At 50.4% G+C, this 14,148-nt stretch overlaps 1 protein-coding gene across 8 annotated transcripts in view; it reads left to right on the top strand.

The window, feature by feature from the left end:
- The window catches only part of ESRRB (estrogen related receptor beta), a 167,062-nt gene that overhangs the window by 101,148 nt on the left and 51,766 nt on the right, over window positions 1-14,148 (top strand). For all 8 annotated transcript variants that reach the window (XM_019733676.2, XM_074327178.1, XM_019733678.2 and 5 more), the window contains exon 2: window positions 9,922-10,331. In XM_019733676.2, the coding sequence (XP_019589235.1) occupies window positions 9,922-10,331 (410 nt within the window). The remainder of the gene's footprint in view (window positions 1-9,921; window positions 10,332-14,148) is intronic.

Genomic DNA, 14,148 nt, shown 5'->3' with positions numbered 1-14,148 from the left:
ACAGATTTTCATACATTGCATTGATCCTTGTGTTAAAGTACGTGTTTGAACATTTTGAAACCAGATTCGTTGATAAGTGGGTCTCAGACTCGAGCCTCTCTCAGTTGCTTCCAAACATATCACGTGGTTTTGGGTGCTTAAAAAACAAAAAGCAAAACAGAGAGAAAAATCCATGCACCATTTGTAAAGTCTTTAAACCAGGATTAGTGGCATTCAGTGGGAACTGGTGGTGAGGTTGATCCTTCGGGTCCTTCCTGGGGACTGTTGGCCTCGGGCCCCTGGGCTCTGCTCCAGCAGCAGTGGCTGTCCCCTTTGCTCTGACTCTGGCCTTGTCCTGTGGCTCAGGCCCGTGAATGTCACATCCTGAGGGGGTGCCGGCTTTGGGGACTCATAACCCACCCAACTCTCAGACCGCCTCGTTCACGTGTGCAGGTATTTGTTGAGTACTTATCATGTGCCTGGAAGTGTTCTAGACGGTTCCAGCAGATAAGAACGCAGACACAGCCCTGGCCTCATGTACGGAGGCCCCGAGGTGGGAGCATGACGGTGTAGTCCAGAAATAGTCTGGAGGCCTGTGTGACTGGCATGAAGGGACCACAGGGGAGAGCAGGCAGGTGGTGGGGCCAGGCCTCGGGGGCCTTCCCAGCTGCAATAAGGATGCCTGCTTTCCGGGAGTGCAATGGGAAGCTCCTAGCTGTTTTGAGCCGTTTGGAGGAGTGTTGTGACTTACTCCCCTTTGCTTTGTCACTCACTCCAGCGCTTTCTGGCCGTGTGACCCCTGCCAAGATATTTAGCCCCACTGAGCCTCAGTTTTGTCATCTGCAAAATGGGGGAAATGATAGTACCTACCTCAATAGGTTGTCTCAAGGAATCAATGACTTAATACATATAGTTCCATGCCCAGCATAGAGTAAGCCTTCTACCATCATCCTAATAGAGGTCAGAAGTGGGTTCCCAGTTGGCTGCTTTGCCAGGTCCCACCTATCCACCTGAGTTAAGATGTCTTTTTGTCATCTGCCCAGGCTGTCCATTAGCATAAAGACTGAAAAACTGAGTCAGGCAGAGAAATGGATGCTGGGATCCCCAACCTCCCTTTGTCATTCCTGGTGTGCAGAAGGCCACATAGAAAGGGCCACTGTCACTATCAGGCAGTGGATGAAAGTGTTGTCCCCCTCACTGCCCTGCGGGGACACACATGGGGAAGTGGCAGTGAGGCCCACCAACAGCACAAAAGAGACTCAGCTGTGTGATCACATAAGGAGCAGAGTGAAAGTTGGTAGTGTAAGCCAAGTGCCTTAAATGCTGATTCCATCTTGGGTTGCATCAACAGGAGTATAGTGTCTAGGATGAAGGAGGTGTCAGTATTGTCCTGTTCTGAACTGGTCAGGACTTACCTGAAGGGCTGTGCTCAGTTCCCGTGTTCTTCTTTAGGAGGAATAGACAGAGCAGATGGATTATTCTCAAAGGAGGGCAAATGTTGATCCCGGTGAGTAGAGGCCTCACTAGAGAAGAGGAAGCTGCCTTCAGCAATCTAGATTGCTGTCTATGGAAGGCTTAGACTTGTTCTGTAGGTCCCGAGGGAGAGAGTTGTATAAACTATATTAGAAGCTCCAGAGGGAAAACATATTTTGGCTCTTGACAAGATTTTTTTTTTTAAAATAATCGGAGTGGTCTAAAGATGGAAACAACTGCCTCCTGAACTGATGACCTCCCTATCTTTGGGGTCTTCAACAAAGACAGGTGGCCACTTGGCAACAGGGATAAACCAGAGGCCTTTTGAGGTCCTGGACTGGTTTGAGTGCCACTAGCTGGAAGAGGGCCCTGCCTGCCTCTTGGCTGTTCCTCTAGCACTTTCCCTGCATGCCTCCCTCCCTCGCTTTCTTTAGGCCTCAGCTTAAATGTCCACCTCTCAGAGAAGCCTTCTCTGGCCACTGTATCTGGACAGTGATCCATCTGCCATCTGTCCCCTTCCTTGCTCTTTCTTCATAGCACTCATCTCTAACCGAATTTATAGTATTTGGTTGTTTACTTACTGTTGTCAGGGTGGGCTATACTAGCTATTATTATATACAACCCCAGTGTTTCAGTGACCTAACAACAGAAATTTACATCTTGCCCACATAACATTGTGGTGAGGGTGTTCAACAGGCAGCCTTTCAAGAGATTTTTCAGGGGCCCAGGTTCCTTCCAATTTGTGGCTCTGCCATCGCCCAGGGCCTTGGGGCCATCTCCTGGGTCCTCTGCCTGGACCCTCTGGAGCTTTTGCTCAGATCCTGTGTGGCCTGCAGACAGAGGAAGGAAGAGAGAGAGAGAGAGAGAGAGAGAGAGAGAGAGAGAGAGAGAGAGAATGGGAGGCGGGAGTGCCATGGGAGATATTTTATGAGCCAGAGAGGGGGTGTGGCTTACATCACTTTGCTCACATTCCATGGGCCAGGACCTGGTCAATGGCCACAACTAACTGAAAGGGAGACTGGGAGATGTAGTATTTCTGATGCCTAGGAAGAAAATGAAATTGTTTTTGGTGAACTCATAGCAGTCTCAGCTATACTTATTTATCATATTTCATTGAATCTATGATATCATCTATTGTTAAAGACACGATTATTTTTGGAACCACTAACTAAATTAAACCATGGCATGCCATTGATTCAAGATGCATTCTGATAGCCAAGATGTTAATATGTGAAAAAATTGTGTAGCTTAGAGTCAATGAAATATGGTGTTGTCACTGCTTGAGGGCAGGAACCTGTCTACTTTGTGTACCAGTCCATCGTCAGGGCTGGAATAGCGAGTGCCACAGAGTAGATACTTGAGAACTGGGAATGAATGAGGGAGATGGTGTGTGAGTTGTCCTTTTGGTTAAGTGTCAGAGCCCCCGTTGTGTGCGACATGGAGTCAGGGAATCAGGCTCTGCTCAGTCACCTGAGCAGAGGTGCTGCTGGGCCTGTGGGCAGCTGTCAACAGCAGCTGAGGCTCACTCCCAGGCGTCTGCCCCCAGCAGGCACCCTTCTCTGCTGCCAGCTTTCACATCCTCTCCCTCGCTGCACACTGGTGTGAAGTCTGACCTTGCCCACACTTGAGCTGTCTGTCTTACTGCTTCTGTCCCTGGAGAGGCGGCCCTGACACCACAGATCTCATGGGAGACACTCTTTAGCTCAGCTTGGATCCGGTGTACACCCCTGGGTCAATCAGCTGGACCAGTGGGGTGGAGGTCTGTAAGAATGTGGCAAATGCTGCAGAGACGTGTGTGTGTGTGTGTGTGTGTGTGTGTGTGTGTGTGTGTGTGTGTGTGAGAGAGAGAGAGAGAGAGAGAGAGAGAGAGAGAAAATGTTGCAATTAGATGTCAGCTCCCAGGAGAGAGGTTCGTTCTAATAATTGGTTCTATGCACTCCTCTGCATGAGGAGCCTCTTTGCCTGAAAAGGGACTTTCTCCGTGGAAGTCCCAGCACACGGAGATGCACGCAGATGCATGATTAAATAGGTGGAGAGGTAGACGCGTGGATGGATGAATGATGGAAGCAGAGAGAGAATAAGACAGTCTTGCGTGCTGTGGGATTGAACTTTTCAGAGGCTGAGAATGGAAGCCATCTCTTCATTACCAAAAAGGGGTGCTAGGAACATCTGCTAACATTTATTTATTGAGCACTTATTGTATATCAGGCACTATTCCAAGCTCTTTTCTGTATTAATTCAGTAATTCTGAAGACCACCCTTTGACATGAATATGATGATTATCATCCCCGTTTTCAGGTGAGGAAACTGAGGCACAGAAAAGTTAATTTGTAAGGGAAAGACCTGGAATTCAAACTCAGGCAGTCCAGCTCCAACCACTAAGCTTTAAGGTTACTGTGAGGATTAAATGCCATCTGGAAACTGCTGACTATGTTCAATGACAATAGGTGGGATGTTTATGCCATATCAGTACTTGGTATGGGGTGAAAATAAAAACAGAGTCAAGAAGAGTTAAGATGAATTCACAGATGTCAGCTTTCCACTGGCTATTGAAAGGAAGAACACTAGAGGTGTGTTTGGGGCATATTCTGAATGTGCGCTGTTGTTCTTCCTCCAAACCCCCCTTTGTGGGGGCCAGAGCCCACAGCTGGCCCATTGGGCTAAAGGAAGACCCACCAGGTACCTTTGGGTCCCGCATAAGGGCATTCCACTGTCAGGACCAAGGTGAGGGCTGAAGTTTCGAATTGGTCTCCCCAGAAGGGTGCCCCTTTTGTTAATTTGCACAAGCCGTGGTGTGAGCCAGCAGTGGCCGTCCACTGTGGGCCAGCCCAGCTGTCCTCGGGCAGCCACTCTCTGTCCAGCCACTCCCTTGACACAGCCTCTCTCTTCTCATTATGATGGATGCAGCCTGGAAAATCATGGATAAAAAGCCCCGATTGAAAGGCACTAATTACCCATCATTATTTTCCATGCAGTAATTTGTGTGGAACGAGATTTCAATCAGTTGTCCGGGATCAGCCTGGTTTTGACTAATCCTTCTAACGACAAGATGCTTAATTACAGATTTTTGCCTGAGCTCCACTGCACAGCGGGAGGCAGGTTCTCACTGAAGCCAGCTCGCTATTGGGTCATTTTGCAGTCCTGGCTCCCAAAGGGGCCCCCAAGGGGAGAAAGAACAAGAGAGTATTAGGAAGGTATTACTGAGGAGACCAGGTAATGTCGAACCACTGAAAGAATGGCGCTGTGGTAACGATGTGGCCATGGAGAGTGGCAGGTGGGCCACTGCTTGAGTCAGCTCATTCTCCCAGGTAGGTCATCAGCTCACTGTGTCTCTAAACCCCCAACCAGACCCCAACCAGCCTGGCTTTCTAGTTAGTAACTTTGAGCCACTCACAACTTGGGGCGTCAGTTCCTCATCTGAAAGTCACCAGAGGAGGCAGGAGAATCTCTGAGAACTTACAATTCACTGACTCCAGCTGTGTAGGTTGTGTTTGTCCAGAAAAATGGATCTACTGTTGAAAGCTACACTATGCAAGATTTCAATCACATAGTAACGATAAAACACCAGTTGTTAAAATAGGTGATTCAGGCTACTCAGGCGGAAGGCCAATTTGATTTAAAGAAGTATCAGTTTAAGAAAAAAAATATGTAAATACCGGACCTCAGATGCACAGATTTGATTAATTATAATCCTTGGTTCACAATACTTCTCATCATTGGCCTCCTTATCCTCCTTTCCTTTCTCCCTCCCTCCCTCCCTCCCTTCCATGTAATAAGAACCCCTGTATCCATCACCTGACAGAAATACTGGGACCTTGACAATGATTCACATTTAGCCACGTGGTCCTCCCCGTCCTCCCCCCCATATTAAAGTCTCCGCCTGCGTTCTTTAATAATAATTTTTAAAGGAGGTTTAACTGTGTTACTTTCAGGTGACTGAGGGCTGGTTCCTAACAAATAAAGCCTTGTTGGAGGGTCTGAGAGTCGGCTTCAATGAATAGCTCAGGTGGCCCCTGCTTAGCAAATTAATTACAGAAATGTACAGAAGAGTGTACTCAAGTGTTCAGAAACCATTTTTTCTTCTGTAGAGTAGATTCCCGGTTCAGGCTTATCCTCTTAATTTGCCTAACCATCCACTTTCCCTCCTGGTAAATGACAAGTTCCTATGGAATTATCCTTAATTCTAGATCTGCGGACTTGGTTGAGGGAAGAGTTTTGCTGGGTTTAACCACAAGCTGCCAGCTGCTGGATTTTCTGGGAGAATCACACCAGCAGCCAACGTCCTCTGAATGTTTGCTGGGCACCAGGATGCTCTAAATGTTTTGCCTGCATTAGCTCATGCTCACCCAGAACAATCCTTTGAAGGGGATGCTGTGATTGAGCCCATTTTACAGATGAGGACCCTGAGGCCCAGAGAGGGTAACTTGTTTACTCACAGTCACCAGCTACTATGTGGTAGAACTGGCTCGTCTGAGGCCAGAGTGCAGGCTCGTAACCAGTAAGCGACTCAGCTGCTGGTTTCTGCTCTTACAGGGGTGACTCCAGCACACAGCCAAAAGAGCGCTCTGAGCACAGCCCCTCTGCGTGTGACCCAGATTTCTGCATGGGGTGGGGTGGGCTCCACCCTGTAGAGGAAAACCAGCCAGGTCCCAGCTAATCAGGCCAGTCCATCCCTCTTACCTCCAGGAGCTTCTGTTCCTCCAGAAGCTTCTCTCCTGCTGCCTCCCACCAGCAGGTCACCTTGAGGGACAGAGATCCTGGGATTCCAGTTTAAAAATTGATGGTGACAGCCTGGAATCTCTCTTTCTCTAGAGGTCCGTGAAACCCAACAGTTTGGGTTTCATTCAGAACTTCCAAGATTCTGTTGGTCTCTGCATCAGGAAAATCTTCAACGCACTCCGTTGTCCGGCAGAGCGATGTCAGCAGAGAGCCCTCCGGTCAGCCTAGGCTCCCCTGGGCTCAGGCCACTCTGGGGTGCAGTGCCTCACACTGGACACCAGGAGGGCCAGGGGCAGGGCTGAGTGGGGGCAGGAGGGAGGCCATGCCTCATCAGACAGTGGTGAAATTGCGGCCAGGGCAGCTCTGCCTACACTCCCGTTCCCAGAAGAATCATAGGGAAAATGATGCCTCGAGGGGCTTCGACCCCTGACTACGGCTCTTTCAAAGGCTGCTTAGATGTGGCATCTGTCCCCTCCCCATAAAGTCAATAGTCATCGACCCAGTTGGGACCTGGGTCTCAGCCACCACAGATGATGGACTCGATGTGACTCCCTCCTCCCCAGTGCACAAGTGTCAGCCGCCTCTCCCTCATCCTGTGGCCACACTCTCCTGGACCTGGTATCAAGGCTCCACCTCTGACCCCATCTCCCATCCTTCCCGTTTTCTCGCTCCTTCCTCCTGCCTATACCTCAGCCTCCAGCCCCTGAAAACCACCATATTCTCGACCCCTCTATTTTCTCCCAATTCCACCTCTTCTGACATCACTCTCCTCTGTGCCAAAACTGCATCATTCAGTTGCCCAAACCTCAGCTCTTGTGCCCCTGGCCCACCCTCTTCCCTCATACATCCTCTCCCTCTCTCTCTCTTTCTCTGGCCCCACCCCCACCCCACTGCAGAACACTTGACAAGGTCTGGAGAAGGTGTTGGTTGTCATAGCTGAATGAATGAAGCAAGACCAGCTAGGCACAGCAGGGAGCCGCCGCCCCCCCCCCACCGTGTTGTATTCACCTGACCCTTTCTGGAGCTCTGCACACTTGTGCTTGTTTAGTGTCTGTTTTTCCTGTGAGAGCTGCTGAGATGGTGGGCTGTGCCTGTCATGTTCCTGTTATCTGGCCAGCACTTAGCACATAGCGGTGCCCAAAATACAGGTTGGCTGTCCCTGGAAAAGATGTGCAAGTGGGGCCAAAATAATGACCACGGAAATGAGAAAGCTGTAGGAATGAAATCATTAGACATCCCACCCCCACCCCACACCTCTACCCCCCTCCCACCTCAGCTGGGACTGATGCACCAAATTGGCAGGGCTTTCTGTGGCAACTCTGGCTGGTCAAGTTTGCTTCCTTCTCAGCCCTAGCGTCCTTGACCTGGGCCTGCGGGCAGGGTCTCGGTAGGGCGGGTCTTGGCTGCACAGCCCACTGCAGGACGCTTTGTGTCCTTCTGTACCAAGAAAGAGAGGGGCAGGAGGGGAAACCAAGGCTCAGGGGATGGCTCGCCCTGGGTGTCTGAGCCGTGAGGCTGGGGGAAGAGAGTTGGGAAAACTGTGGCCTGCTGTGCACTGGGAATGGCTCCAGGGCTCTCCATCTTCTTCCCTCAGGGCACATGCTCCGTGTACATCCAAGGGACAGATCTGAAGCCGGCGGCACATAATACATGCTCCCTAAATAGTAGTTGCTACAATGACTGTTTATGTCAAGTGTATCTCCCGTAATCTCTGAAGCTGAAGGGGCGGGGGGAGGATGGAGGGCTGGGTCTGGGGGCTGCCTTGCCCAGCAGTGTTTGTCACAGTGGGCCTGGGATGGCCCTGTGAACTGCAGAGCCTACAGCAGCGGGCAGGAGGGGATTAGAAATGAAAGAGCACCTGGTGAGCTCTCCCTGCCTGCCCTGTGCAAGGGGTTGTGGGAAGGAACCCTTCCAAAGGTGCGTGTGTGCCTGCTCAGGCAGATTCTCTACCTGGATTATGCCCTACCTGCTAGTGGCTTTTCCTGAGGACACACCGGGACCCATTGGTGGGTGGAGGGGAGGCAGGTGGCCGTGGGGAGCCCAGGGAAATGACAGGGCACCAGCCCTTGGGATATAAAAGGACCCAGAGGAAACCCTCAACTGGGGCACCTACTATCAATGTAAGGGAAACTTGGGGCTTGCAGGAGAGGTGCTTCCACGGACTGGAGGACTCAGAACATTCAATTTGGAACAGAAGAGACCGGGGAGCCTCTATCTTCAAACACTACGTTCCAGTAAATAATAAACTTCTTGAGAGCAGGAGCCTTATATGTATCTCTTATCTTGGAACCTCCAGCGCCCAGAAGGCAACCCCTTCCCCAGGTGGTGATCAATCCTTTGCCCAGTGTGCTGCTCAGAAAACAGGGGGTCCCTCTGGGCAACATTCCCAGTGGACAGCAGGCCACAATTGTCCCAACTCTCTTCCCCCAGCCTCACGGCTCATGCACCCAAGGTGAGCAGTCCCCTGAGCCTTGCTTTCCCTTCCTGCCCCTCTTTCTTGGAGGTAGGGCTGTGGCTGCTCCCCCAATGGACCCTCCAGCCCAGAGCCATCTTTCCACCCAGGGGGCTATACAGCCAACCTCTCCAGCCCTTTTCTGGAGACAGAAGATCTCCAGAATCTTCCCCTTTTCTTTGACCTGCTCCTCAGGCATAAGCCTTGGCCTCCTCTTTACCGCACGTGGCTGGGCCAGGACAGGGCCTCCAGAAGTCTGGAGCATGGGCTGCAGCTGGGTTTCCCTAAACACAGACCTTCATCTCCCTGCATTTCTTGTTCCCTGTGGAGAGAGGCCCCTCCCCTCACCTGGGAGCTGTGATGTAGGAGGGTCACAGCCAGCTGCCTTCTCACCGCCCAGGTTCTGGGAGGAGGGGCTTTCCTTACAGGAACTGGACCCTTCCTAGTGATTCTGCCTCCTGAATAATCCTCTCTGACACTATCAGTGAGGCTGGGGCGCTTAAAGGTTGAAACTTAAGTTTAAGAAACAGCTGGGGGATGTACAGAGTTGGGATTGGGAGGCTCCCTCCTGCTGCCTAATGGAGGCACAGACTCTTGGGGATGAGGGGCTGGGTGGAAGCCAGCCTGCTCAGGGGAGGGAAATGAGAGAGGGGGCCTGGAACCACCCTCCGGGTGTGCCCTGGGCCAGAGGCAAAGCCCAGAAGCAGCGAATTTGGCTGAGGCCTTTGCCCCAAGCCCGGCCTCTTGCCCTGGCCAGGTGCCTTGGCATTTCTGCTCCCCATCTCAGTGATGGTGGCACGTGGGGGAAGGTCTGAGCTTGGACGTCCCCAAAACCCCAACAGAACCGAACGAATCGGGTTATCAGATCATTACCCTAAGGGTGTCTGTTCCAGGGTCTGGCACATCTGGACTTGATGTCGGAGCTACCATGTTTTATTCTTGTGTGGGAAGTTCAGCCAAGTATTTTGGCTGAATTGTTACCACTTTTTGTCACCCTCAAGCCGGCAATTTGCAAAAGGCTGGGTCCCTAATCTGAAGCTTATTGCTCATAGCTTTTTTCTTTGAGGACTCAGAAGGTTCTGGGAGGTGGAGGGGTTTAATGCCGGAAACTTGCTCTGGACTGTGCCGTTTCATGACCAGTTGACCTTCGGGACCAGTATTTTATCTCACCCAGGCCTTAGCATAGAGCCCCTCCCAGCCACCCCGCCCACTGGTGCCCAGAGCCCAGAGCTAATTCCTGGGGACGGTGTCACACCTCAGCCTCCGCAGATCTGACCTCCCACACTCTGTGTTCACAGGCTACTGAACAGAATGTCCGCAGACGATCGGCACCTGAGCTCCAGCTGTGGCTCCTTCATCAAGACGGAGCCGTCCAGCCCGTCCTCGGGCATCGATGCCCTCAGCCACCACAGCCCCAGTGGCTCGTCCGACGCCAGCGGCGGCTTTGGCCTGGCCCTGGGTGCCCACGCCAATGGTCTGGACTCGCCGCCCATGTTTGCCGGCGCTGGGCTGGGAGGCACCCCGTGTCGCAAGAGCTATGAGGACTGTGCCGGGGGCATCATGGAGGACGCGGCCATTAAGTGCGAGTACATGCTCAACGCCATCCCCAAGCGCCTGTGCCTCGTGTGTGGGGACATTGCCTCTGGCTACCACTACGGTGTGGCTTCCTGCGAGGCCTGCAAGGCCTTCTTCAAGAGGACCATCCAAGGTGCGTGGCGGTCATTCAGGGCCCGGGACGGGGTGCGGGTGGGGGCGCGCGGCCGGCGGGCCAACAGGAAACCACATGATCCAAGCAGTGGCGCTTCTGTAGGCCCCCTTTTCTGTCTCTCAGGGTTTCTCACGCTGGGAGTCTGGCCAAGGACTCTAACTCCAGGAAGGACTGTTGTTGAAATGGCACGTACCCCCATATGGCGCCCCAGAAAACCCGAAGAAAATCCACACAAGTGCCTCACCATGGGTGTGCCTCTCACTGGGATGGGGAACACTGTCGGAGGTGTGCTCCTCAAAAAGATGATTTTGGGGGGGAAATAGCATTGTTGGTCCCGCAATTCCAAACCTTGTAAAATACAAAGGGTGTCTCACTTTGTTTTTATCTGTTTTAATTACACAAGTGAAACACACTGTTTTCCTCACTGTGAAAGACTCAGGTTGACAGAGCAAAGGACTGTTTCCCTGAGCCCTCACCCCCTTTTGGATCCCAGTGTGGCCTGTGTTCTAGGGCTTTTCCAATACATCTGCGTATCAGCTGGGCCTGTGCCTTGAACTTGAAAACAGCCCATCATTATCCCCAATTTATCTAGAGGTGACTTTACAGAGGGCAACTACCAGGGCTTTGCATACCTTCCTCAGAAGGATTCACTCGAGTCCCCATTGAAAGAGGCAGCCACCTCCACGGAGAGATGGCTGGGCATCCGGTAGCTGAGATTCTTACTGCAGCAGCCAGGGCTAGAGCACTTGCGTCATGCATTCAGCCAAGTATCCACGGAGCCCTTCTGAAGTGCCGGCCACTGTTCTAGGTGCTGGCAACAGGAGAGACCCAAAGTCCTGCTCATGCAGGTAACTGAGGCGAGGTGATGCCACGGGAGCAGACGCTGCAAACCAGACTGGAAAAAACCTCGGGCACTTGTCCTGTCTCTGACCCAGATCCCTCGGCCGGGGCCTGCCTGGCTCTCCCAAGGGTCTCTTTCCCTTTGGAAAGAAGCAGCCTGAAATTCCCTGGGATGATTCTCAGTGTATTCATTCAACACATATTTATTTGTTGACGTCTCTTCAGATGACAGTTTATTTATGAAACCAATGGAGGGCGTTAGGATTGGCCATGTTTCTAATTCTGCATAGTAGTTGAGACGATGTGGTGTGGTGACTAGACCCAGATTCCTGGGGCAGACAGCTCCATCCCATTACCTTACAGCGGAGTGCCCTGGGCCTGTTTCTCTCTCACCTTCAGGGAGGATATCATTCCTACCTCACGTCACATAGAGCTGATAAAAGAAGATTAAGTGAGTTCGTATGTATCAAACACTTAGACTATTCACTGGCACCTAGTGAGTGCAAAATAAATGTTTACAAGTATTATTTTCACTTTTGCAGTATCACTTAAGACATATTATTAACTAAGACCATGGAATTTTACCTTACAGAGCAAGCTTTGAGACTTACATACAAATAAAACAGTAATTCTTGTGACTTAACAGGATTTAAATTATTTTAGCTACTTTAGTTAGAGATAATATTTATTTTTTAAAGGAACTCTTCGAAAAGAATAAACCTGGCAAAAATTCAAACAGTGCAAAAGAGTAAAACAGTAAAAAGGAAGTTTTCTGAAAACTCCAGACTCGGGTTCTCTGAACCTTCCCCAGAAGGAGCCACGATACCATCTTCTTACAGCAAATATTTATTGAGCACTTTCCTATCAGGCCGTGTGCTAGCCTCCAGCAGTGAATGAATGCAGCCTGGTCCCTGCCTGCTTTGAACTGCTGGATCAGGGAGAGGGCCTTGGGATCTCCAGATTTCAAAAGCACTGCATGGTGGTTCCAAGTCTCCTACCTCAGACAGGGTTGGGAACCTCTAGTCCGATATCTAATTAATATCATAGGCTATTTAACAAACGTGAGATGTTTAAGCTAATTTAAGTTACTGAAGTAGCATTTTTCTTTCCAAATTAGGAAGCGGTCTTGGTAAGATTGACTCTTTGAGGTCAGTTTTTGAAAAATGGCTCTTTAGGAGACAATTACATTTTCTTCTCTCCATATCCTTACATGAGCTGGAGGGTTCTGGATCAAATGTTCTGAAGGCAGAGGCTGGTGTAACTCAGAAACCCTACTTTACTCGCAACAGAGGTCCAGGTGCTGAGAATGTCCTTAGCCACTCAGGATTCCACATGAAGAATTTGTAAATAGTCTTTAATTATTTGCTACCACGAATAGGATAATTATCTCTTCCTAGAAGTCAAAAGACAAACAAAAGCATTTTAGTGAAATCAGTTGCTCTGTCTCTTTCTCACAAGACAAGTTTCACGTTTATAACCAGACACAAGTTTCTATCTAAAACAGGGAAGAGTAAATTCTAGGCTGGTGGATGGATTGCTCTGGTTATTTTATTAACACTTTGGTTTTACTTTAACAAAGATTTTAATGTTGTTTCTGAACATAATAGTTGTAGAAAACTTGGGGGGAAAAAAACCGAAAAGTATAAAGAGGGAGAAAAAAATGACCTCTAATTGGATAACCATAGAGATGAGCAACGAGCTGCAGGGGGAGCATGAGGAGTGGGGCCTGCAGTGAAGACACGGAGAGCGTGGGAATCTGCAGGCACAGCCCTAGGCTCCAAACCAGGGCAGTTTCCTAAGCATCGATTGAACAGCAAAGGCTAGTCAGGCCATTTTTAAAAGTCCGATAGCTTGGACATAGAGCCTTTAGTCATAGAATGACCCATTCACAAATGTATGTTACCACTTGGAAGGCTCTGAAAAATCATACTAGCTCACACCCACCTCCCTCCTTACTGTGGGTGTGGGGACAGAGCCAGGAGTGCAGTTTCCAGGCTCTCAGCCTCATGTGGAAAGGTGCTGGCTCAGGTAGTAAATGGCCATCAGCTGTGGCTAATTGACTGTCAGTTATAACCAGTGAGCCATTGGCCACTAATATAACTGCTGTGGCTATGCTAGCAGCAAAAAGGGGGCTAGCAAGAAGATGGTGGCTGAGCTAGCAAGCACGGATTGCTGTTAGGAAGGCGGATTGCAGCTAGCAAGGTGAGGTTGGTTGGCAGAGAAGCGGATGGCAGGTTGCAGATTATGTGGCCCCCGCTTCCTGTGTCTCCAACCCAGCCTCCAGCGAGACTATAGTGCTCTGACTCCCCTATCTATGGCTCCGTGGGTGTTCCTTTTTGGCCACACCATGTCCTGCGTTCTTGTGCGGGGAGCGGGACTAAAGACCTCGCATGACACCCCGCATGATAGTGGGTTGCTTCAGTCTGCTCCGTTCAGTGGTGACACTGAAGACTACTGACAATATGGGAAGAAATATAGCAGAAACAAGGATGTCACGATAGATTGGGGGAGATAGGCCTCGGTCGCTTCAAATGTTTATTGAGCACTGACTGTGTGCTTGGCTGGGCCAGGTGCTAGCGCCTGTGGAGAATGGGGGAGGAGATGGGAGAGGCGGGCAAAGTATGGCCTGCAGGCTGGCCACCTGCTTAGGTAAATCAAGCTGTATTGGGACACAGCCACACCTATAGCAGCATTGAGTGGTGGCTATCCAGCCACAAAGCCTAAAACATTTACTATCTGGCCCTTTACAGAAAAAAATGTGCCCTACCCTGCACTATAGCACAGAACTAGGTAGATGCGGGTCTCCCTGCCCTCAAGGGGCTTAAAATCAACCCCTAGTAGTGAATGTTAAATGTTTATTACAACTTTGCCTTCCCGATTCTATGCTATAAAAGGGAATTTGCTGTCAGGGGTTGTTGTGACACCCAGAGTAGATGAGCTCAGAGATAAAGAGGGTCTAAATGGCTATCAGCCAAAG

This window comes from Rhinolophus sinicus, linkage group LG03 (genome assembly GCF_036562045.2).
Source record: "Rhinolophus sinicus isolate RSC01 linkage group LG03, ASM3656204v1, whole genome shotgun sequence".
Taxonomy (NCBI): domain Eukaryota; kingdom Metazoa; phylum Chordata; class Mammalia; order Chiroptera; family Rhinolophidae; genus Rhinolophus; species Rhinolophus sinicus.
The sequence above is the reverse complement of the archived record's forward strand: the minus strand, read 5'-3'. Positions and strand labels throughout refer to the sequence as shown.